The 25,192-nt window shown below is 39.7% G+C and overlaps 1 protein-coding gene across 1 annotated transcript in view; it reads left to right on the top strand.

Annotated features, from left to right (window-relative positions):
* Positions 1 to 25,192, top strand: part of LOC137095538 (serine/threonine-protein kinase LMTK2-like) — a 74,557-nt gene that overhangs the window by 30,282 nt on the left and 19,083 nt on the right. The window contains exons 2-8 of the mRNA XM_067462319.1: positions 6,393 to 6,517; positions 8,829 to 8,973; positions 10,615 to 10,688; positions 12,927 to 13,045; positions 16,499 to 16,586; positions 23,833 to 23,963; positions 24,729 to 24,813. Coding sequence (XP_067318420.1) covers positions 6,393 to 6,517; positions 8,829 to 8,973; positions 10,615 to 10,688; positions 12,927 to 13,045; positions 16,499 to 16,586; positions 23,833 to 23,963; positions 24,729 to 24,813 — 767 coding nt within the window. The remainder of the gene's footprint in view (positions 1 to 6,392; positions 6,518 to 8,828; positions 8,974 to 10,614; positions 10,689 to 12,926; positions 13,046 to 16,498; positions 16,587 to 23,832; positions 23,964 to 24,728; positions 24,814 to 25,192) is intronic.

Below are 25,192 nucleotides of genomic sequence, written 5' to 3'. Positions count from 1 at the left end.
ATTTGGGGAAACCTATATTAGTTATGCCAGGTCTTGTGGATGTGGGACCAATGTAAAATGCTCATGACCAGTTTTGCAAGCATTCTGTATGTGGGTCTCCTTCAGACTTTTCCTGAAAATAATTGTTGACAATTCTCGTATATTAAAAATATGGGTTGTAGAATCCAATCAAAGCTCTAAATTGTTTTTGTGAAAGAAAAATTACTTTGAATTCTCTCCATTACTACTTAAGAAAATGTAATACCTGAGTCACTTTGGAATGGTTTTAAATTGCACCTTTAATAAGATCGATTAAAATATATGTGTACCCTTTATCCTTCATCAGGAAGAACAAAAGAGATTGGAATATAGGAGGGGAAGGAAGCAGGGAGTGGGAATCAAAGGCCAGTACTCCACACAGACTTCCAAGATTTCCACCACCTTAATTTGTTTAAATTGCATTGTGGCCAAAACAAATATTAGGTTGTACCAAGGGCTGCTAGGCTAAAACTTATTTTCTTTTTTTTCTTTTTCTTTTTTTGCCTTAAATATAAAGGCTAACTGCTGTTCCAATCTGTCTTGTGCTCCAAGTGGAATATACTGGTTTAATTTGTTAAATGTGAGGCCCCTTCCACACAGCTGAATAAAATCCCACATTATTTGTTTTGAACTGGAATATATGGCAGTGTGGACTCAGATAACCCAGTTCAAAGCAGGTACTGTGTGATTTTCTGTCTTGATATTCTGGGTTATATGGCTGTGTGGAAGGGCCCGGAGATTAACTTGTTTGTCTACTGAAAAATCATGGGTTATGTGTGCATAATTTAAAAAATGATTTAAGTGGGTATATTAAATACATTTAAAATGTGGAATGGTTAGTCAACAACAAAGACAATAGAGTCTTGTGCCATCTTCACACAATAGGTGTTATTTGGCATACGCTGTTGTGAATGTGGCCCATTTCATCAGATATGGAGAATATGTGGTATTTCCTGAATGAAAAGAATTTAAGATTGAGGATTAATTGCTGTTTGCTAAAGGAAAGGCCAGGTGACTTGGGAGTTTTTTTGTGCTTCTTCGTTACATACATTAATATAACAAGAGATATAATGTTTGTCTGGTGTGTTTTGTTTTTGAGAAACAGTGTAAACTTTTTGTGAGTTTGGCAGTCCTTTCTAAATGCTTATAAATGGTTTCTTTGAGGAGATGCTCCAGAATCTTTGCTGGTCTTGATCTCAGGCAGACTGGGCAGTAATTGTCTGCGTCCTCCTTTTTTCCCTTCCTGAAAATAGGGACAACATTTGCTCCCCTCCAGTCTGTCGGGACTTTTTATATAGAGAGAGATAGGTAGATAGATACATGCACAGACAGATTTGCCACTGGCGTACTTCTGTATGCTTTAGAGATATTAGAAAATAATTGACAAAACTGTACAATAAACATTTACAGGAATATTTAAATCATTCAGACCTCTGGTTGTGGAAAGCAAAAGTTATTTTCATATCCCTTGGCATTTTATAGTAACAAAATCTCAACCTGCTTGAGGTATTTATTTCTTTAATGACTTCATTTTGGTTTGTGGTTTGAAAATATTTTGGGCGATTTGTCAAGTTTTTGTTTCTCAGAGATTTATATCTTTTGTATAATGTTGAACAAATAATTTGGTTTGAAAGTATCCTGTCTGGTTACTTTAATGCACCTTGAAATAAAACACAAGCCATCTTCCTACACCTTCCCCATTAAGGTATTATTTTGCATTAAATGTGTCTAAAGATTTACTGTTCAGCAACACTTGAGAGTTTATCTCAAGGTATCACTGTGTAACAACATTATCACATCTTGTTCTAAGATTCTTTAAAAAAAAAAACATTGCTTCTAAAACTCACAGTGTAGGACTTGTCTTAGTGCAATTGCTCAGTATGCTGGGATTTCACTATACATTTCAGAATCATAGAATCATTGAGTTGGAAGATATCTCATGGCCATCCAGTCCAACCCCCTGCCAAGAAGCGTGAAAATCGCATTCAAAGCACCCCAACAGATGGCCATCCAGCCTCTGTTTAAAAGCCTCCAATGAAGGAGCCTCCAACACAGAGTAATTGCAAGTTGGTGGTTAACGCAAGGTGGTGGTTAATGCCTCCTTACAGGAGGGAAAGTATCCAGCGAGCTTAAAACAAGCTATTATAAAACCGCTGTTGAAAAAACCATCACTGGACCCCACTCAATTAGACAACTTTCGGCCTGTTTCCAATCTCCCCTATTTGGGCAAAGTCATGGAACGTGTGGTGGCTACACAACTCCAGGAATTCCTGGTAGACACTGATTATCTAGATCCGGCATAGTCTGGCTTTAGACCGGGACATGGGACGGAAACAGCCTTGGTCGCCTTGGTAGATGATCTTCGCCGGGAGCTGGACAGGGGGAGTGTGTCCCTGTTAGTTCTGCTGGACCTCTCAGCGGCCTTCGATACCGTCGACCACGGTATCCTTCTGGGGCGCCTCGTAGATATGGGACTTGGGGGTACTGCTCTGCAGCGGCTCCAATCCTTCCACAAGGGTCGGTCCCAGAAGGTCGGTCCCAGAAGGTGTCACAACCATTGTTGTGTGGAGTCCCACAGGGTTCAATTCTGTCCCCGATGTTGTTTAACATCTACATGAAGCCGCTGGGGGAGATCATCCAGAGTTTCGGAATGTGATGATATCTCTACGCAGATGATGTCCAAATCTGTCACTTCTTCCCACCTGTCACCAAGGAGGCTGTCCAAAGCTTGGCCACTGTGTCGGACTGGATGAAAGCTAACAAATTGAAATTGAATCCAGACAAGACAGAGGTCCTACTGGTCAGTCGCAAGGCCGAACAAGGAATAGGGTTACAGCCTGTGTTGGACGGGGTTACACTCCCCCTGAAGACGCAGGTTCGCAGCTTGGGAGTGATCCTGGACTCATCGCTGAGCCTGGAAGCCCAGGTTTCAGCAGTGGCCAGGAGAGCTTTTGCACAATTAAAACTCGTGCGGCAGCTGCGCCTGTTCCTTGGGAAGTCTGATCTGGCCAGGATGGTCCACGCACTGGTTACATCCCAAATAGATTACTGCAACACACTCTACGTGGGGTTGCCTTTGAAGACTGTTCGGAAACTTCAAGTAGTCCAACGGGCGGCAGCCAGATTAATCACCGGAGCGTCATACAGGGAGCACATCACTCCTCTGCTATGTCAGCTCCACTGGCTGCCGATCCAGTTCCGAGCACAATTCAAAGTGCTGGTTTTGACCTTTAAAACCCTCTACGGCTCCGGCCCAGTGTACTTGTCCAAACGTATCTCCTTCTATGTCCCACCATGGAGTTTAAATCTTCTGGGGAGGTCCTGCTCTCGGCCCCACCTTTATCACAAGTGAGGCTGGTGGGGACGAGAGACAGGGCCTTCTCAGTGGTGGCCCCTTGCCTGTGGAATTCACTCCCCGGGGATATTAGGTTGTCAACATCCCTCCTCTCCTTCAGGAGAAAGCTGAAGACATGGATATGGGACCAGGCATTTGGGTAGTCTGGCAGGGTAACAAGGTAATGATGGAAAGGACTATGGCAATGCTAAACGGATTGACGGATTTTAGAACACGATGAACGCGGGCTATAGAGTGGTTTTAGTTGATATTGTATTGTGTTATATTGTACTGTATTAATTGTCTGTTTTTAATCTATTGTGTTATTGCCATTGCATTTTATTGTAATTGTGGGCATCAAATTGTGCCGGATGAAAGCCGCCTTGAGTCCCCCCTAGGGGGTGAGAAAGGCGGGGTAGAAATGACCAAAATAAATAAATAAATAAATAAAAAGTTCTTTTTTAAAAGTTAATATTACTTCTGGAGTGTGTATATCAGACTGTTGATACTTAACAATGTGTTCTCATGACACATATGATGAATCCATTGCACCCAAACTTGGGGTATTTTAAGCAAAGGCTTGGTGACTGTTTTTCTATAGTGTTAAAGACATTTCCTCCTTTGTAAGCACACAACTTAATTTGGCATGATAAAAAACTAATTTTAACTCACATCTGTATTGTGTAATGAATTGACCAAAATTCATTTTAAACAGACTTGGTATTATAATGTGCAGTATGCATTTACATCCAATAAATAAGGAAGCTAACATATCTGATGATACCAACTGTTGATAAACTGTTTAACCGTAACTTGCCAGTAAAGATTAGTTTCATTCAAGGGTTGGTCTAGCATGCATTGTTTTGCCAACACAGCTCCTTTTCCACCTTTGACTAATATTAACTTGAATCGCTGTAACAATTGTTGTGTAATCTTCCTGTTACACCTGAAGGTGACTTGGGTTAAAACTGCAGTTATAGTAGATAGAACCACTGCATTCCAGTGATATAATTATATATGAATCATGGCAGTTAAAACATTTTCTTGGGAAATATTGGCCACTTTTGGTTTTTTTAATTGTTCAGTTTCAAATAGTGTTTAAATTATTGGGGGAGGGGGGCAGGACCACTGGTCTTTTTTTAAGAAAGGAGGCCAGAAGTGTGAAACAAAATATGGAATTATGGTGATGTCATTTGTTCTAACAGAATGTGAAGTAGGTAACCTGCTTTCCCTCGCTTATGCTCCCAGTCATGACAGTGAACCCTGATTCATCAACCTGATTCATCACGCTCTCGCCTTCACTCTCTTTCATTTTTTTCTGGGCAGTGGAAAGATGGTGGTTTTAATTCACCTGACTGTTGGCAGGTTGATTTATGTATGCTCTGTGTCATGTAAGAGATTTCTACAAAGCAGGAAACAGAATTTTCAAAATGTACATGTCTTGTCTTCAATACCCAGTTTTTTCCTTCGAAGGTACACACCTCTGTATGCAGTGAATGCATCTATGCTGCATGTGGACTTTTAAAAATGTATATCTAGCCAGTTTCCCCACTGCTGAGATCCACCTTCAATGATTTCACATGTCAACCTTGTATTAGTCTTGTGCTATTGGCAAGAAGAAACTGCATGCAGTGGAGCAAGCAGTATGACATGGGAGAGGTGGAGCACGCAGTCCATTATCTGTCCCCAACATAGAATCCAAAAGAATGGCTAGAAAACAGGCAGCCCCCCTCCCATTTTATACTGGTTTGTCTCATCACAGGTTCACAGTAGGTATTTTTTGTCAGCTAGTAACCTTGGGAGTTTATTTATAAGTTTTATCTTCTATTATATGTCAGTCCACTTTAGATGTCAAAACATTTCTTTTGCTGAAAATCCATTTTACTGTTCCTGTTCTGAAATACTGGAGTATTCACACTGTGTTTTTGACACTAAACCTTTTTATTGTGGGATGGCACTTACCCTCTTCTTAAGATTTCTTTTTACTTATCTGCTTGACAAATGTGCCTTGGGGAGTAATAGAGAAATAATAGCTTTCAGATCTCTCAAGGGTTAGTAACTGTTACATAAAACTGGTTATGAAAGCAGCAGTCACAATTTTAGAAGAGTTCTCCTGACTATGCATGTGTCATCTATGATAAATTTGTGGAAATATATTCCTTGAAGCTGGAAACTGATTGAGATTTTACTGAAGATTTAGACTGCAGTTTCCCAGATGACTTACCGTAATAGTGGACGTGTTGACTGAAGCTTTTTGGTCTTCAGAACATTTGCAGGGGCAACTTTTTCCACTATTTCCTTACTGAATCAGATCTCTGTTTGTGGTCATCTGGACCCATCAGATTCCTGTGAGAAGTCACACATTGGAGATAAATGGTCCTCTGTTGTCTGTTCCTAGCCTCTAGTAAAAGAAGATACTCTGGTCTTACTCCAACAGTCAAGCTATTATACCATACTGGTTCTCTCATTAGCTGTTGATCCATTGGATCTAATCTAAACCCAATTTTAAAGAGGTTATTTAATGAGTTGTATGTTCATTGTTCCAAAGAGCAATACTATAAACATGTAAACCTTCACATGTAACCATTTGTTTCTGAATTTGAATACAAAGCAATGTGTAACCGAATGTTTAAACTGCCCTCAACATTGGATTTTCAGGTGTATTGCATCACCATTCCTTGAATACCTTACATTGGCTGTGATTGAGGTTTCCAAGAGTTAAAGTCTGCCCTTGTGTTTGAAAGAAGCATTGATCAGATGCAAAGCAAGAAGTGTTGTTTTAGCTTGAACAGCTACCCTTTTTGGAAGCGAGAAAGCAATTTGAGGTCACCTTCCCAAGCCATAAAGGTGGAAGAAACCTGATAACCTATTATTTGCTGCGTGTGTTCTAAATGGTACGCAGTTGGAGATGCCAAGAAGGTCAATATCACTGCAGAAATAAATAACTGCAAAGAAGTTTTACATCTCTGTTAGCTGGTACTTGATTAAGTGTTCTGATTTATGGAAAGATATTTATTTCTACCTTTTGTTTGTTTTCTAGGGGAGGTGGAAGTCACTGAAGTTCCTTTCTCATTGATGATAGTCTCTGCTTGTAGCCTTATCGTCCTAGTACTATTACTTGTGAACTGTGTTTCCTGTTGTAAAGAGCAAGAGATAAACTTCAAGGTGAGTATAAGAAAGAGAAACTTATTTCCCTGTGATAATATACCTATATAAACAGTGACATACAGAATTTAATGCCTAGTATTAAACGTCTGCCTGATTGGTGTTTCCTCAATGCAGTTCCCAAAGTTAGTTTAAACTTTATGATATTGTTAGCCATCCTTACCTGGGCAGTCTATCGGTATATTTTTAGATTTTTGAAGCGTTTTAAGTTCAGAGAAGGCTTTGTGCATTGTTTTAAATGCTTTCCATAGTTGTTGTTGGCTTTATTGTGTTGTTCTTTCTTTATTTGGTGGTTTCCTAGCAGCAAGGTTAGTACAGAAGTCTGACAAATAATACATTAATGTGAAACCAACTTCCCTAGGACTCTAGCTTGCTTGACTGATCAGGTAAATGTGGAAAGTGGATCTGGGGTATTGCTGCCATTGTTTTTAAAGAGCTAAATGGATTGTAGTTAAATGGGCACAGAAGTAACTGTCAGGCAGTCTGGCCATGTAAATAATATGATGAAAGGTATCTATTTAGGCAGGTAAAAATGAACTTCCCCCCTCCCATTGTTGTATTTAAGACACAACTGAAGACCCATCTCTTCCAGGAGGCCTTCTCAGGCCACCTCTACACTGCTATATAAAATCCAGATTATCTGTTTTGAGCTTGATTATATGGCAGTGTAGACTCATAAAATCCAGTTCAAAGCAGATAATGTGGATTATCTGCTTTGATAATCTGGATTCTATGGCAGTATAGAAAGGGCCTCAGTCATCTTTGAATCATGAGTTTTGGATTTACATTGTATTGCTGCTGCATGTTGATTTTTGTAGCCTGTGTTTGAGTGTATGTATTTTATAATGGTGTATTTTAACATATTTATATATACATTTTGTTGTTTGTATATTATGTTAATAAGTTTTGGCTGCGTTGTACCCCGCCACGAGGAGAGCTACATAACAAATAATTTTTTTATTATTAATTTGAAAAAGTAAATTAAATTAAAGTGTCCGTGGCAATTTGGTTAATAAAACAGTTTTCTTAAAATATATATTCAGAAGGTTATGTGAGGCCTCTTTTAAACAATAGCTCTTTCAGAAAAGCATTTGGAGGGGTCAGATACACAGCCACAGGATAGGAGTTTCATGATATGGATTGATCTGAGGTTTTGGAATTTTAAGAATGAGACAAACAGGATATTGTTGTGGGAAGCTCTGTAGCTGAATATGATTGAGTGTAATTGAACTTGAAAGAATAATTTTAACAGTTGTTTATTTCTTGGATGATAATCTTTCCCCATGGTATCATTCCCTTCCACAAAAGATATTCACTTTAACTGTAGCTAAACCACAGTTAAAACAAATAGTTCTTGTGTGGGAAAGAATCTCAAGATTTTATAATAAGTACATGGAATAACTGGTGAATACTGAATGATATTTAATTTTTTTTCTGTCCGTGAGAAAGGCAGGTAGGAAATTGAAATACAGGCATTCTCCATATGCTTGATAGTCCAAAAATTCTTAAACTGGGAGGACTGTCAAATGATCATTTTAATGCATGTGTGTGTGAATGTCAAGCGGAGGGTAGTCTTCTGTTCAAACAGAATTTAGGCTGGATCTATACATTATTATTATGTTTATTTATCTCCACAAGGAGACTCAGGCAGCGATATAATCCAGATTATCTGCTTTGAACTAGATTATATGAGTCTACACTGCCATATTATCCAGTTCAAAACAGATAATCAGCATCTTGTATGGCAGTGTAGATGGGGCCTTAACAACCTTGGGAAGAATATGGAAGCCATTGGACCTGCCTAAAACATTGCTTTAGTTAATGCTATGCACAACAATTCGGTTAATTCAGGTGCTTTGTGTGAGCCTTAGTTTGAATGCTTTTACTTCTCTGCATTAGAGACCAAAATAACCAACAAGAATTTAGTTGTGACTTGTGGCATTCATTTATCTCATTCATTTTAGGAAATATGCTCAATGTACCTCTAAACTTAGATTTGCCCAACGATCATATGAGCAGTTTATAGAAGAACAAAATTTGTGTGTTGTTACATTCTACTTAACATTTTTACACGAGGAACACTATGCACTGCAGCACTTACAAAAGGGCCAAAGATTGCCTGACATTTGTGACCTAAGTCATTGGATTGCAATAAGTCAAAGTCTACTTAGATGGCAATTAACAACAAAGTTTTGCTTTCTCGAGGATTTACATAACAGTTTGGGCACTTGGGTATAAATAGCTAATCTGCATCTTGAGTTCCTGAATAAGGCAAGTTCATTTTGCTCTACTGATCTTGGTGTTTTTGTAGGAATTTGAAGACAATTTTGATGACGAAATAGACTTCACACCACCTACAGAAGATACCCCATCTGTTCAGTCTCCAGCAGAAGTGTTTACCCTTACAGTCCCGAATGTTTCTTTGCCAGCTCCATCACAGTTCCCTCTTCCTCCAGGTAAGATGCTTCTAGACATAAGTGTCTCGCTTCTCTTCCTGCCTCTAGTCATGAAATAGAATTCCCATCTTCTAGTCTCCCTATTTTTCTGTGTCAAAGCAAAATACTCATTTTTTCCACCAGATTTTTTTTTATTTTTCTTGAACAGCTTGTGGGTTTGTCCCATAAAATTAAGTGTGTGGAATTTTTTGGGTCTGTTTAGTAACCCTCGATCCCCCGCCGCTCCAAGGCAATACCTTGCACAGCTTGTAGTTTATTCTCTTAAATGCTGGTGTGGCCCTCGATGAAAATGAATTTGACACCCCTGACCTAGACAGTTGAAAAAAGAAACAGACTCTATATCAGTGTTTCTCAACCTTCCTAATGCTGCAACCCCTTAATACAGTTCCTCATGTAGTGGCGACCCCCAACCATAAACTTATTTTCGTTGTTATTTCATAACTGTAATTAATCTACTGTTATGAATTGTCATGTAAATATCTGATATGTAGGATGTATTTTCATTCACTGGACCAAATTTGGCACAAATACCCAATATGCCCAAATTTGAATACTAGTGGGATTGATTTTGTCATTTGGGAGTTGTAGTTGCTGGAACTTATAGTTCACCTATAAGCATTCTAAACTCCACCAAGGATGGAATTGACCACACCTGGCATACAGAACTCCCATGACCAACAGAAAATACTGGGAGGGTTTGGTGGGCATTGATCTTGAGTTTGGGAGTTATAGGTCACCTACATCCAGAGGGCACTGTGGACTCAGTCAATAATGGTTCTGGACCAAACTTGGCACAAATACTCAATATGCCAGAATTTGAACACTGGTGGAGTTTGGGGAAAGTAGACCTTGAAATTTGGGAGTTGTAGTTGCTGGGATTTATAGTTCACCTATAAAACTCAACAGCAAGTTTGTGAATAAAAAACTGATGGTGTATGGCTTCATCCTTGGTTAAACATGCTGTCCAGGCTTGCATTACAGAAATTTTGCTGAAGGAAATGGGGTGGGGGTGCTTACCAAGTGTCCCATCTCTTAGGTTTGAGTATATGTATATACCAAAATACCAGGTTTGAGTATATGTATATACCAAAAAAGAAGCGAAGGATAGGTGGAGAGATCTTCAGCCTTCTCTGCCAAAGGGGTTCCTAAGACCATCAGAAATACGTGTTTTCAGGTGGTCTTTAGCAACCTCTCTGAAACCACCACCACCCCCACCCCCCTGAGGTCCTGAGCCCAGGCTGAGAAACACTGCTCTGCTTCTATATTTTGTTGATGTGGAGACAGACAGCTGTGCCTCTCTTTTTGGGCCACGTCTCTCATAATTTACTGTGCTGCGTGTAAATTGTAGTTCAACAATTGGATTTGCCTTGAGGATCACCTAACCCTCCCCCATTTTAGCCAGAGATTGGTTTGATTCACATCTGTTAGTGAGATGCCTTGTTTGAAGACATACATTTATCGTTGACCATATGCTGGGCAAAACTATGATTGGTTTTTTCAGTCACTACGCTTCTTGTATCATGTATCTCATGACATGTGTGAAAGGCTAAATGGCATTTTAAGAAAGGAAAATATTGAATTCACTGAAATATGTAGCTTTAAAAAAAAAACCAACAAATCCCTATATTTTCTCTTTAACAGAAGCACTGAAATCTCAAGTTGTCCGTCAGAACTTGAACTATATTCAAGAAATTGGAAATGGCTGGTTTGGAAAGGCAAGTGCATGTTTTAATATTGCAACTCTCTATCTCTGTAAAAATATTTTCTGCTGCAATGAGCAAAAATAGCTCTCGAATATATTTTGAAGAGTGAACTTGCCAGGTTATCAGAAAGATGCTTCAGGAAAAACCTATGCTGTTTGAATTTTAAAATGGAGGTTGCACTGGAACCTTGGTGCAGTGCTGTTCTCAGATTTGAATGGTGAAAGAATATTGGTTCTCTGTTGCTTTCCTTTAACACGTTAACATATTTTAATGGTTCAAAATCAGAAACATTCACTAAGATAGCTGTAGCTCCTATGTACTGTGTATTAGAATGTATACTTATAGACCTCCCCCGTGACTTCTGTTGAGTCACAAGGACAGGTCTATAAATGTGTACAAACTTAGGCAATGCCATTTTCCCTAGAAATGTGAGGTTGGTCCCCCTTTTCTTAACACTTGTGGATTTTCATAAATTTTGGCAGAGTTTCTGGAATCTCTGAGATTTATTTATTTTGCACATGTATATTATACTTCTCTTAAAAGGGCATACATGGTTCTAACCTGTACACTTTATCCTGACTAACCCTGTGAGGTAGGTCTGGCTGAAAAAATGACTGTCTCAAGGTCATCCAGTGAGTGTAATGGGAACTCCAGTTGGTTAGATATTGGAGTGGATTTGGATGTCTTAGTTCAGAGGTGGCTCTCCAGTTGTTTTGGCCTTCAACTCCCAGAAACCCTACCCAATATCCAGTGGCAAGAAATTCTGAGAGACGAAGTCCAAAACACCTGGAGGGCCACAAGTTTGACACCACTATCTTAGTTCATCTCTCAAATATCAGTCACATAGCCTGAAATTCTAATCCTTCTTGCTTTTGTCTCATATCCCAGTGTTTCTGTAGTCATGTTTTGCAGCCTTTCGGGAGGAATTGAGAGTTTGCCAGCCTCTGTGGAGGGAGTGCAAAGTAGGAAAGTTTAGCTGGGTACAATGCACATGCATGTTGGGAATCTTATGAGGCCTAAGTGTACCTCCAATGTGCACGAGTATTTTGTAGGTCAGTCTATATGCAGTCTTCCCTTCTGCTTGGTCAAAGAAAACCCTAATAGTGACTGATTGGTCTGATTGTTCAAGGAAAGGTGGTACTTCTGGTTGTAAAAATATGATCAGAATCTCCAGTCTTTTGTGTTTAGAGACTTTTTCACCTACTCTTCTCTTAAAGCATGCATTTTACACCCACACATTATTCTTTTGGTCCAAAAGCTGTAAAAAATGATCCTTTACTCCTGTTGGAAGCATTTTGCCTTTATGTAATAGTCATGAGACTATACATCTGTAACTTTTGGGCCACCACTTTTTTTTGGCCCACCATTCCAGTTCTGGCATATGTTAATTTTGCTCAGACTAATTTGTTCTTTAAAAACAAGAACTCGGGACATGTTGGCCTTTAAATGCATGGGAAACATCTTGCATCTATCATATTGCTTAAACTCTTCCAAGTTTTTGTAAAACAGTGCTCTGAGTGAGATGTCAGGCAAATAATTCAAATCAAAGTTTTAGATAAGTCATAATTTTAAATGAAACAAAATTATAATTTAGGGTGGAAATATAAATTCATAAAAGGGGATGCTGATTGTCAGGATGTTTGCCTGAACCCACTGAAAGCTTTTTTGAAGGGCCAAGGAGCACACCTTGAATATTCTTGGTGGACCAGTGCTTTGAGTTTGTATAAGGCAACATCTGGGATTTTTCTTGGAAGGCATTGTAGAGACTTTTACAGTCAGTCCCCAAGTTACCAACAAGATAGGTTCTGTAGGTTTGTTCTTAAGTTGAATTTGTATGTAAGTCAGAACAGGTACATTTTGTAAGTGCAACTCCAGCTACAAACACACACATACACACACACATATATGGGTCGCATAGGGAAGGGTTAACATCCCTGTGGTGTTTCTGTTGCTGCCTGTGCCCCTGTTTAGCAGATCTCACCTCCCTTTCTGTTCCTGTGAGAATTGGATTTTGAAAAAAAAAAAAGTCTTGTGGAAATAAGGATTGGTGAGAAAGCTTCAGTGAAGATACCTTTCCCCATGAAAACTCTTCCAGAAATGGATTTCTCTTCCAAAGGGTAGATTTCTCTCACTTCCTGTTGTCTTAGCCCCGTACTTCACTAGGATGTTGTAACTGCCTGTATTTTCTTTATGTGGATTGCAGTTTCCTTTCTTTTGAAAATGTAACTGAGGCTTTGTGATCACATTTAGGTTCTGCTTGGAGAAGTTTACACTGGCACCAGTGTGTCAAGAGTCGTTGTGAATGAATTAAAAGCAAGTGCTGGTCCCAAGGAACAAGACCGTTTTTTGAGGCATGGAGAGCCTTATTTGTAAGTAGTTTCTCTGGAGCTTACAGTGATCTGATGTAACCTTGTAAATATTAATGCCCCACCTTTTGAAAACAGTGTTATTTAACTTATTGTGAAATAAACATTTTTTTCAAAGATCTTGTAGTAGTGAGAGATGGCATAAAATTAGAAACAATTAACTTGGAAGTTTAGATCGTGTGATCTCTGAGGGACTGAATAGGGGCAGAACAAGGTCGCTGCTCTAGATGTTAGATTAGTTGGTTGTTCGTTTTCTAAAGTTAGTGATTATTATTATTATTTCACTTCAACTGACATGAATAGTGAAGGTTTACTTGTGAGATTTTTTGATAAGCTAGGTTGTGCACCTTGACTTTTGGTATAATATCATTTTCAGACCTTCATCAGGAACTTGGGTAGTTCCACATCCAGCTCTGCGTCTACTATCAGACAGAATTAGGTGGCTGCCTAAGACAGCAATATTTATTATTTATTATTTTATTTACTTAATTTTATCCTGCCTTTCCCCACATAGGCTGCTGGGGTTTTTTTACTATCAGATCTATAGTAATATATAATACTGATATTGTACTATGCTAATAATATAATATATTGTACGTATATATATTTTATAAGCCGCTCTGAGTCCCCTTCGAGGTGAGAATAATAAATAAATGGTATTTGGGTATCAGATATAAGATTTCTTCCTTTGTGTACCAAAGGAACTATGCTGCTGTTGGGTACTGTGCAGCTTTATTTAGATGTGGATGGTAGCATATGTTCTGCACCAGGCAGCAACAAGTATTAGGCTGCTCCTGCACTTGCTATTAAGATAACTTTGAATTGTTGTGGTTAAAGCAAGTATGTGTGAATCTTTGTGTTTGTACTATGTCTTTATTCAGTTTAATTTGATTTTCATATAGGTATTTAAGGATGCACATGGTTATATTCATTTTTATCCTCCTAGGCAAGCATTTGAAGCTACCTAATGAGCTTTTGGGGGCAGAGCAGTGAGATAAATTGTGTTCATTTGATGCCAAGTGAAATATTTTGTGTGCCTTTTGTCACATGTGCTTTTAATTTTGTCAAACCCGCATTTTGGACTTTAGGAGAGCTGATTTCCAAAAAATGAAGGAAACGCTGAGCAGCATTCCGTGGACACAGATACTAAAAGACAAGGGAGTTACGGATGGATGGGAGTTTCTCAAAAGTGAAATACTCAAGGCACAATTGCAAACTGTGCCAACAAAGAGAAAAAATAGGACAAGTGCAATGAAGCCAGAATGGATGTCCAAAAACTTCTAACTGTGCTAAGACACAAAAGAGACATGCACAAGAGACATGCACAAGAAAAAGGGAGAAATCACCAAAGAAGAATTCAAACAAATAGCCAACACCTGTAGGGAAAAGGTCCGCAAGGCTAAAGCAAAAAACGAGCTCAGACTTGCCAGGGACATTAAAAACAATAAAAAGGGCTTCTATTCTTATGTCAGTAGAAAAAGGAAAAACAAGGAGGCGATAGGACCTCTTCGAGGAGAAGATGGGGCAATGCTGACAGGGGACAGGGAAAAGGCAGAACTACTTAATGCCTTCTTTGCCTTGGTCTTCTCACAAAAAGAGAGTCTTCAACCTCAGCACGATGGAGTGGATGAGGGATTGGAGGACATCCAACCCCAAATTGGGAAAGAAGTCGTCCAGGAATACCTGGCCGCTCTTAATGAGTTCAAGTTCCCAGGGCCAGATCAACTACACCCAAGAGTACTGAAGGAACTAGCGGAAGTCATTTCGGAACCATTGGCAACCATCTTTGAGAGTTCTTGGAGAACGGGAGAAGTTCCAGCAGATTGGAGGAGGGCCAATGTGGTCCCAATCTTCAAGAAGGGAAAAAAGGATGACCCAAACAACTACCGTCCGGTCAGCCTCACGTCGATACCGGGCAAGATTCTGGAAAAGATTGTTAAGGAAGCGGTCTGCAAACACTTAGAAACAAATGCAGTCATCGCTAATAGTCAACATGGATTTATCAAAAACAAGTCATGCCCGACTCATCTGATCTCTTTTTTGATAGAGTTACAAGCTGGGTAGATGCGGGGAATGCCGTGGATGTAACGTACCTGGATTTCAGTAAGGCCTTCGACAAGGTCCCCCATGACCTTCTGGCAAGGAAACTAGTCCAATGTGGGCTAGGCAAAACTACGGTGAGGTGGATCTGTAATTGGTTAAGTGGACGAACACAGAGAGTGCTCACTAATGCTTCCTCTTCATCTTGGAATGAAGTGACAAGTGGAGTGCCGCAGGGTTCCGTCCTGGGCCCGGTCCTGTTCAACATCTTTATTAACGACTTAGATGAAGGGCTAGAAGGCAAGATCATCAAGTTTGCAGACGACACCAAATTGGGAGGGATAGGCAATACTCCAGAGGACAGGAGCAGAATTCAAAACGATCTTGACAGATTAGAGAGATGGGCCAAAACTAACAAAATGAAGTTCAACAGTGACAAATGCAAGATACTCCACTTTGGCAGAAAAAATGAAATGCACAGATACAGAATGGGTGACGCCTGGCTAGAGAGCAGTACGTGTGAAAAAGATCTTGGAGTCCTCGTGGACAACAAGTTAAACATGAGCCAACAATGTGATGTGGCGGCAAAAAAAGCCAATGGGATTTTGGCCTGCATCAATAGGAGCATAGTGTCTAGATCTAAGGAAGTAATGCTACCCCTCTATTCTGCTTTGGTTAGACCACATCTGGAATATTGTGTCCAATTCTGGGCACCACAATTCAAGAGAGATATTGACAAGCTGGAATGTGTCCAGAGGAGGGCGACTAAAATGATCAAGGGTCTGGAGAACAAGCCCTATGAGGAGCGGCTTAGGGAACTGGGCATGTTTAGCCTGAAGAAGAGAAGGCTGAGAGGAGATATGATAGCCATGTATAAATATGTGAGAGGAAGCCACAGGGAGGAGGGAGCAAGCTTGTTTTCTGCTTCCTTGGAGACTAGGACGCGGAACAATGGCTTCAAACTACACGAGAGGAGATTCCATCTGAACATTAGGAAGAACTTCCTGACTGTGAAAGCCGTTCAGCAGTGGAACGCTCTGCCCCGGAGTGTGGTGGAGGCTCCTTCTTTGGAAGCTTTTAAGCAGATGCTGGATGGCCATTTGTCAGGAGTGATTTGAATGCAATATTCCTGCTTCTTGGCAGGGGGTTGGACTGGATGGCCCATGAGGTCTCTTCCAACTCTTTGATTCTATGATTCTATGATTCTATTTCACATAATTTTATCAACTCAGTTGGCGACTTTCCGCTAGGGTTCAGCAACAGAAACCCCATGTTGTTTGGTATCCATGGAAGATGAACCAGTCTATTGGACTCACACAACTTGGATTTCATTTATTAACTAGCTCATAAACCAGGAATGAAACACCGTTCCATGCTTTACAGTCTCTTATTTACCTGTTTTTCCTTTCCTTTCAGAATTCTTCAACATCCTAATATTCTCCAATGTACAGGACAGTGTGTAGAAGCTATCCCTTACCTTTTGGTCTTTGAATTTTGTGACTTGGTGAGTAAATGTTATTTTACCGTGGTAGCATATTGGTATTGGTTTGATCTCTGGTTCTTTCCTGGGGAGGTTTTTGAGTCTAAAGGGGGAATTACCTTTGGTGAATGAAAAGATGAGAAGGGTCTTAAACAGTGTGATGATAGATTTGGATCATGTGAATGTCAACACTTAATATGAACGGTCATGCTCTGTTTGTTGTTGATAAGCAATACTATAGAACAGTGGTTCTCAACCTGGGCTCCCCAAGTGTTTTAGGCCTTCAACTCTCAGAAATCCTAACATCTGGTAAACTGGCTGGGATTTTTGGGAGTTGTAGGACAAAAACATCTGGGGACCCAAGGTTGAGAACCACTTCTATTGAAGAAAATAATAATAATAATAATAATAATAATAATAATAATAATTAATAAGTAGTGCCTAAAGACAATCAGCATTGACAAAATTACTATCTGTTAGCTGCAAAAGGCCACCCTACTGGGATCTGCACGCATTATTTGCCGATACATCACACAGTCCTATACACTTGGGAAGTGTCTGACATGTGATCCAATACAGCAACCAGCAGAGTAATCTTGTTCGCTGTGTACTAATCTTGTTATGTTTCAAATAATAATAATAATAATAATAATAATAATAATAATATTTCTAGACCACCCTCTCTCCCAAAGGGATTCAGGGCGGTTTACATACAGAGCCTTAAAAATTCAGTGTCTTAAAAAACACAAACAGCAAAAAGTACAAACAGCATCAAGAATAATACAAAATAATGCACAATAATAACAAGTCAGATAATGTAGGCCAGGCAATATTTGGAGCAGAAATCAGGGCAGGAGAGAGATAGTTGGTGTTCTAACATACATTCTTTGATCAATTTTGGGGGGTTATTTATGTTCTTGCAGGCTACAGAAGTAGGTGCCACTTTTCTGTACGTATTCTGAGCTACGTGCATTTACTGTCTAGGCCTCTTCTTCCCTATTCTTCTTAGATTAGCTTTAAAACAAAGACATCACCAGAAGTACCACTGTCTAGTGCTAGGATGGGAGATGTATTGATCTCTAGGTGTTATTGTAGTACAATTACCATTATCTGCATTAGCAGCTTTTCCTTCCATCTCAAGTTTCTGATATCAAGGGCCATCAATCTCCTTCTTTCCCAGCATGCCAGAAACTGGTAGCATATGGGTTCCTATTAACTATAGTCCACCCCACTCCTTTTTATTTATTTCTTTTCTTAAAACTCATCAGGGATTGACAACCAGTGGCCCAGGAACCAGCACTGGTTCAAGACCTCTGTTTTGAGTCTATGGCATTTGAAACAACCTTCCTTCCCTCCTCTGAATATTTCCGAACTAGATCTGGCCTAATTATACTGATCTTGTAATTTTCCCTTTGTCTCTAGTGGGGTTGAGTGCTAATTAATTTTTCAGTTAATTTCCTGGTTTGTAAGTTTGGGTGGATGAATGGTCATGAGCTTTTCCTGAGTTAACTTTTATATAGTTGGTTGCTTTGGGATCATTTATTTATAATGCATTCTGCCATGCTCCAGATATGTTTAACCTGTTTCAAAGAAGGTTTTGCATAGGAAAAAGTGGGTATAGTTGACAGACTGTAATTTTTATTAATTCTGCAATGTCTTGGGGATTTAGCACATCATTTCAAACATTGCCATGATCCTGTCAAGTATAATCCGTAAAAAAATTAACTTGCTAGGAGATAATACAAGGCAGTGAGTTTTGTGAACTTAGTAGCATTCATATATGTAGCTGCTATTAAGTGATGGACATTGAAATTAAACCCGTGTTTCTGTGTCCTGCTTCAGCCAAGCAAAAGTAAAATAAGGTGCAGTACAGCAGCTGCAATAACATTTTGTGACTTTTGCAAGTCTGTGATCTCTGTGTAGCTTTTGTAAGTGAGAAGAGGAGTGGGATGTGAAGCTGGCGTTAATTGCATACTATGCTGTGTGGCCCTGTTAAAATAAGCTGTTACAGCCATACCTACACTGTACGATATTAGTAAGCTTCAGGCAGGAAATACTGTCTCAAATCAATACAAGGAAGCATTCCTTTTTCATTTTGCATTTCTCACTACATGAAAAATATCTTCACATAGTTATCTGTGGTAACATCTGCAGGCAGTGGGAACTGGATTTGGTGGGGATTGTTTCCCTCTACTTGAGGTGGCTTTTTCCGAGTAATAAAATAATTCACATTTAATGGTATTTCAGTCATGTTCTTCCATAGTTCTTCATTAGCTTGCCTCATGAATCCATTTTGTTTGCATGTCTGAATTAAAAACCAGGATTTTTTGCTTCAGGATAAGACAGATCTTTAGCTGAAAACCTCTAGAATGTGTTAGATGGCGTTGCCAACAATGTTTTAAAAAGACTGTGCCAGATCAGCTACTATGGGGTGGGGGAGTACCTGACAGATTCGCGTGTTTATGTGGGAGTGATGCATGCAAATGTAGATCCAAATTTAACCATTCTTCAAGCAAATACTTCGAGATTCGTTTGAACTGAGTTAGACCTGACAAACCAAGCTCTCATTCATTTCTTGGTTCTGCTCCTAATGAAAGCTTAATCTAAACCAAATAATGTTTAATAATTTAATAATCTAAAGTGGAGTTGTTAGTCCAGCAACATCTAGATCAGTGGGTCCTCAGGTTTTTGGTCTACAACTCTCAGAAATCCTAAGACCTGGTAAACTGGTTGAGATTTCTGGGAGTTAAAGGCCAAAACACCTGGGGACCCACAGCTTGAGAACTACTGGTCTAGATGTTGCTGGACTATAACTCTGCAATCTTGGCCAGAATAGCCAATGATGAGGAATACCTAGAGTAGCAGTTCTAACAACATCTAGAGCAGAATTTTCCAAATGTTTCATGCTGGTGACATACCACTTTTAGACAGGCATCATTTCACAATACAGTAATTCAGTTCTACTAGGAAACTGGATGACAAACCTACCCCTGATAAGAGATAGGAATGCATACAGAACTGTAATAAGGAAATTAATGGGGACACAGTATATCCCATTTAAACCTTTCATTTATGGTATATATTTCAACATATATGATTTCTTACTTATTTCACATAGATTCAGGTTTCTCATTACATTCTTGTGATTCACATACACACTGCAGCCAGCACACTAACGTGTCGCAATTACCAGTTTGGAAAACTCTGATCTATAGCAAAGCTTCTTAAAGTGTGGGTTGTGGCCACACATGGGGTTTGGACAATTTTTTAACAGGAGGAAGGGGCACCAGAAAGGAGAGAAAGGATGAGAGAAGCGTCCTCTTCTGCTTACCTTAGAGAGAGGAAAGGGAAGGGGGCAAGGAGGAAGGGAGGGCTTTTGGGGGGACCCCTGTATTGGCCCGTGGGCAGAGGGAGGAAGTGCCCCTCCTGTCTGTCAGTGTGTGTGACCCTTCCCGTCCTGTCCCAGAAGTCTTGGGTTCACTCCCTTCCTTCTTGTCTTGTGAATGTGTTGGCCATTCATTTCCTTCCCTTCCCTTTTTGGTTGGGAGGCGGGTGTCTGTACTTCCCCTCTCTCCATCCTATTGTGCTTGTCACAGTGAGAGACGCATAGATCTGGCAGAAGAGATCTGAAAGCTAAATGACGTATTGGAATTTAAAACACATCTTAAGACCTATCTCTTCCAGCAGGCCTACCCAGTCAGTTTTAATCATGAATTTTAAACCCATGTTTTAGTCACTGTTTTGTGAATTTTAATACTGTATATGTATTTTGTAGAAATATGTTGTAGTATGTGTATTTTACATAATGATTATGTGGTTTTAGCTATGTTGTAACCCTCCTTGAGTCACAAGGAGAAGCAAGTAAAATAATAATAATAATAATAATAATAATAATAATAATAATAGAAACATCCGACACACTATGAGGATTTAAAGATCGAACTGCAAAAATTCTGGCACAAGCCAGTCAAGATGGTCCCAGTCATGATCGGCACACTGGGTGCAGTGCCTAAAGACTTTGGCCTGCACTTAAACACAATCAGTGCTGACAAAATTACCATCTGCCAGCTGCAGAAGGCCACCTTACTGGGATTTGCACGCATTATTCGCCGATACATCACACAGTCCTAGATCCAATACAACATCCAGCAGAGTGATCTTGTTTGCTGTGGACTCATCTTGTTGTGTTTCAAATAATAATAATAATATAGAGCTAGAGTGAATTCTTCCTCTCCTCTTTCACCCATTTTGCCTTCTGATTCAGGTATCCCACCTACGCTCCATACTCCTCAATGCATCAACTTGGTGCCAACATAATCTGCCCATGAAGGCACTCGCCATGAGAATTTGTTTCCTCTTGGCTTCTTTGTGCAGAGGAGGAGAGAGAGTTCTTTAAAAAAAATATTTTAAACCTAAGTGGATTTCAAATAAAATTATGTTTTATTATCAGTAAAGGTTTGATTTGGATCCTTTTTAAATATATCTGGGGCTCTGTATACATTTCTTAGACGTAATAGAGTTGCAAATTGAAAAAGTTTTAAAAGCCCTGACCTAGAGAACCATTCAATTCTTCTCCCTGCTGAAGTTCACAGGTTCAAAAAGTCCCCTGCTGAAAGACAAATCATTTGTTAGAGTTTTGCTGCCATCTAGAGCTGGTGAGGCAGTTTGGTTCAAGTCTTGGATATGTGCTCCTGCAATGAATCATAGATATCAATGAACAGAGGGAGAAAATGTGGAGGCCGTGACAGACTTTGTATTTCTGGGCGCAAAGATTACTGCAGATGCATACTGTAGCCAGGAAATCAGAAGACGCTTACTTCTTGGGAGGAGAGCAATGTCCAGTCTCGATAAAATAGTAAAGAGTAGAGACATCAGACTGGCAACAAAGATCCGCCTAGTCAAAGCCATGGTATTCCCTGTAGTCACCTACGGATGTGAGAGCTGGACCTTAGGGAAGGCTGAGTGAAGGAAGATCGATGCTTTTGAGCTGTGGTGTTGGAGGAAAGTTCTGAGAGTGCCTTGGACTGCGAGAAGATCCAACCAGTCCATCCTCCAGGAAATAAAGTCCGGCTGCTCACTGGAGGGAAGGATACTAGAGACAAAGTTGAAGTACTTTGGCCACATCATGAGGAGACAGGAAAGCCTAGAGAAGACAATTATGCTGGGGAAAGTGGAAGGCAAAAGGAAGAGGGGCCGACCAAGGGCAAGATGGATGGATGGCATCCTTGAAGTGACTGGACTGACCTTGAAGGAGCTGGGGGTGGTGACGGCCGACAGGGAGCTCTGGCGTGGACTGGTCCATGAGGTCACGAAGAGTCGGAGACAACTGAACGAATGAACAACAACAATGAATCATATGTGTACGAGGACAAAACCACCGGTGGGGCTTTTAATCTGTCTCTGGAAGTAGGCTTCTGCACCTCGCCGCCTGGGGGCTACGGTGACAGCGCAGAGTGTAATATATTTATAAATGGCAATAGGTCTAAATCAGTGGTTCTCAACCTGGGGTCCCCAGATGTTTTTGGCCTCCAACTCCCAGAAATCCTAACAGCTGGTAAGCTGGCTAGGATTTCTGGGAGTTGGAGGCCAAAAACATCTGGGGACCCCAGGTTGAGAACCACTGGTCTAAATGTTTAAACAGAAATCTGTCACAGACTCTATATGTAAGATCCATTTGTTTGATTCTATCAGATGTATTTTAAAATAAGTTTGTCAAGGTGAGACATTTCTCTTTGTAACTTACTCTTTGGGGGCCAGTGCAATGCAATGACCCATGGAGTATATCTATACCTAAGGTGACAAATTTCTAAATGCTCACCTTGAAACACACATCTACTTCACATCATCAGCTCCTGATCCATTTTGAAGTACTGAATTTGACTTGCCAGCCCCAGGTCTCCCATAGTCCACAGTCTCCATGTCTGATACTTAAGCATAGTGGGAGGAGAAGTACACTACAACTTCCAAGAACTAAAAATTATAGAAGGTTGACTTAGGTCCCTGGAAGGTTAATACATGTATCTGCTCCAATCTTTAATTGCCTAAGGCTTTCAGGTGTCCCTTCAGCCTGAAATGTGGGGATTAAAAATGTTGGAAACCTTATAACTATCCTCCCAATATTTTCTCAACACCCTTCCCATGAAACATGTCAGGAAGTTTGTCTAATTCTAGAGATGAATGCCCTTTTCTTGTCCCCCTCTTGATAGTAACATTAGCATCAGTAAATTACACAGCCAAAACATTCTTTTTCTTGGTTTCTTTGTTTTAGACCTGTTCCTGGGGTTATTTGGGACGCTGATTCAGAACATAGAACTGCATAAACATAGCTCTAGTTTCTCATATTTGATTGTATTTATAATGACAAGTTTGTTTCATAAATCTGTGATTTTGGTGTGAAATAAGTAGAGTTTCATATTGTACATTTTTCTTTTAATCTTTAGTATGTTTCCTTCATGCTTAAAAGATATCTATTTAAACACTACATTAAAATATCCTGATTTTTTATGAGTGAGCAGTGTTAAGAGTGGCATATGGCATATGTTTTGTATCTCACAAACTAGAGCCAGTAGGGGAAAATTGGTACCATTTTTGGAATCAGCAGGTCAAATATACTCATAAATACACCAAAATGTGTGTTGGCAAATAATCATTCAAAGCCGCCCTGAGCCCGTCCCCCCTCCCCCCCCCCCCCGGGAGGTTGAGAAGGGCGGGGTACAAATGTTTGAAATAAATAATAAATACAGTGGTTGAAATAGTCTGGTTTTGGCTGCTATGTGTTATTTTATGTTTGCATATATAGAGCCTGTACTTAATGAATTTTGTTCTTCATTGACTAAAATATTTCAATTGCCTGTCGCTTGCAGGCCAATTAACAATCACTTTTGCGTTGCACTATTCCAGTACTTATTCTTACCTCTGATTCTTCCTTTTCATATAACTCCTTATCTCTCAACTCTAAGTCCCTTTGGTTTTATGTCTTTTCATATTTTCCCCCCGTTATCTTGTAATCTTAATCCAGGTCAGTTAATAGGTACCGATATAGAGTAATCACCAAATGGCCTTAAAAGGACCATAACATGGACCTTAGGTGCCTTCTCATCGAACTGTTACAGAGTCTGGAAATCTGATGACAGAGTTCTGTAAGCACGGTTATTTATAACTCTTGCTAATAACCTTGTTGACTGATGAGAACTAAACGATGTGTGCTGCTTCATTACATATCTGTTAGGTGCGACCAGCATTGATGAGTGTTCTTAAACTCCTTTTACAGGGTGACCTAAAAACATATCTTTGCAATGAAGAGAACATTAAAGGAGACTCGCAAGTAATGTTCCTGCAGAGGATGGCCTGTGAGATTGCTGCTGGACTCACCATAATGCATAAGCATAATTTTGTGCATGGGTAAGATTTTCAGATATTTAATGCTGTCATCTCTTCATATATTATTGATAAAGCACCAAGGCAGAAGTTCAATAGTAAAATGCAAGATGTAACGAGTTCCTCCAAAGGATGGCTATAGTTTAATGGTTTAATGGTAGAACATACGGTTTATATGCAGAAGGTTCCATGTTGAATTCCTAAAGGAGGTTGGAAAACGCCATTTTGGAAACACTACATAAGCCCTTCTAGTCAGTGTTGGCAAGACCAGAATAGATGAACGAGTTGTCTGTCCGTTCCACTATTACTGTTCTGAGGTACAGTTGAATACTGGAACTCAGCCTTCTCACGTTTTCCAAGAAAAAAAAGTCAAAAGGTGGAAACAGGCCCCTGACCTAGATTGGGACATGTCTTACTTTCCTGCAAAAACAACCTTCTTTCTCTACAGCTCTGCTTGCCATCTTCCCCATGACTGGTACCTGCAGCCAACTGGCTTAAGATCACTAAGGGAACCTTAGGACCTGGACTTCCAGTCTGACAGACCAATTCTAGATGATATACTTGCTCCCCAGTGTTAAAATAAATAAGCATATAACTATTCCATACTGATTAAGAATGTTTGTTGCTGATGCTGGAAATCAGCTGTGCTTAAGCCTGAAATCCAGTATGCCACTGAGTGAAATGCAAGCAGCTTCATTGTTAGATTTTTTTTCTTTTCTTTAGTTACCAAAGCTTGTATTGTCATTTCTTTGGTTCTCATTGCAGCTTTTTTTTTACATTTTCCCCCAGAGATTTAGCCTTAAGGAATTGCTTCCTTACATCTGATTTAAATGTGAAAATTGGAGATTATGGAATCGGATTCAGCAGATACAAGGTGAGCAAATGTTTGTAGGGATGACTACATTAAGAGCTTGAATGAAGCAGTATTGATTGATTATTGAATGAAACTATGGTTATCCCGCCACATTTGCAGATTAAGCATTCACAGATTTGATTACTTGGGAATTTCTCTATTTGCCACTGCCTCCACTATTGTCATACATGTGATGAAAAAATAAATTTGCTCTAGACATTTTTGGGTCTGCCAATACAATTCTGTGGTCAATGTCTGGCAGATGTTGACCATAGAAATTTGCTGGAAGACCTACAAATGCCTAGAGATGTGTTCTCTCAAGGAAGAAAATAGCATTCTTAACTTTTATTTGTATTTGTGTTTTTCCTACTTTAGAAGGGACCCAGCACTGCTCACCCCT

This window comes from Anolis sagrei, chromosome Y, assembly GCF_037176765.1.
Source record: "Anolis sagrei isolate rAnoSag1 chromosome Y, rAnoSag1.mat, whole genome shotgun sequence".
Lineage (NCBI taxonomy): Eukaryota > Metazoa > Chordata > Lepidosauria > Squamata > Dactyloidae > Anolis > Anolis sagrei.
This window is presented reverse-complemented; position numbering and strand designations above follow the sequence as displayed.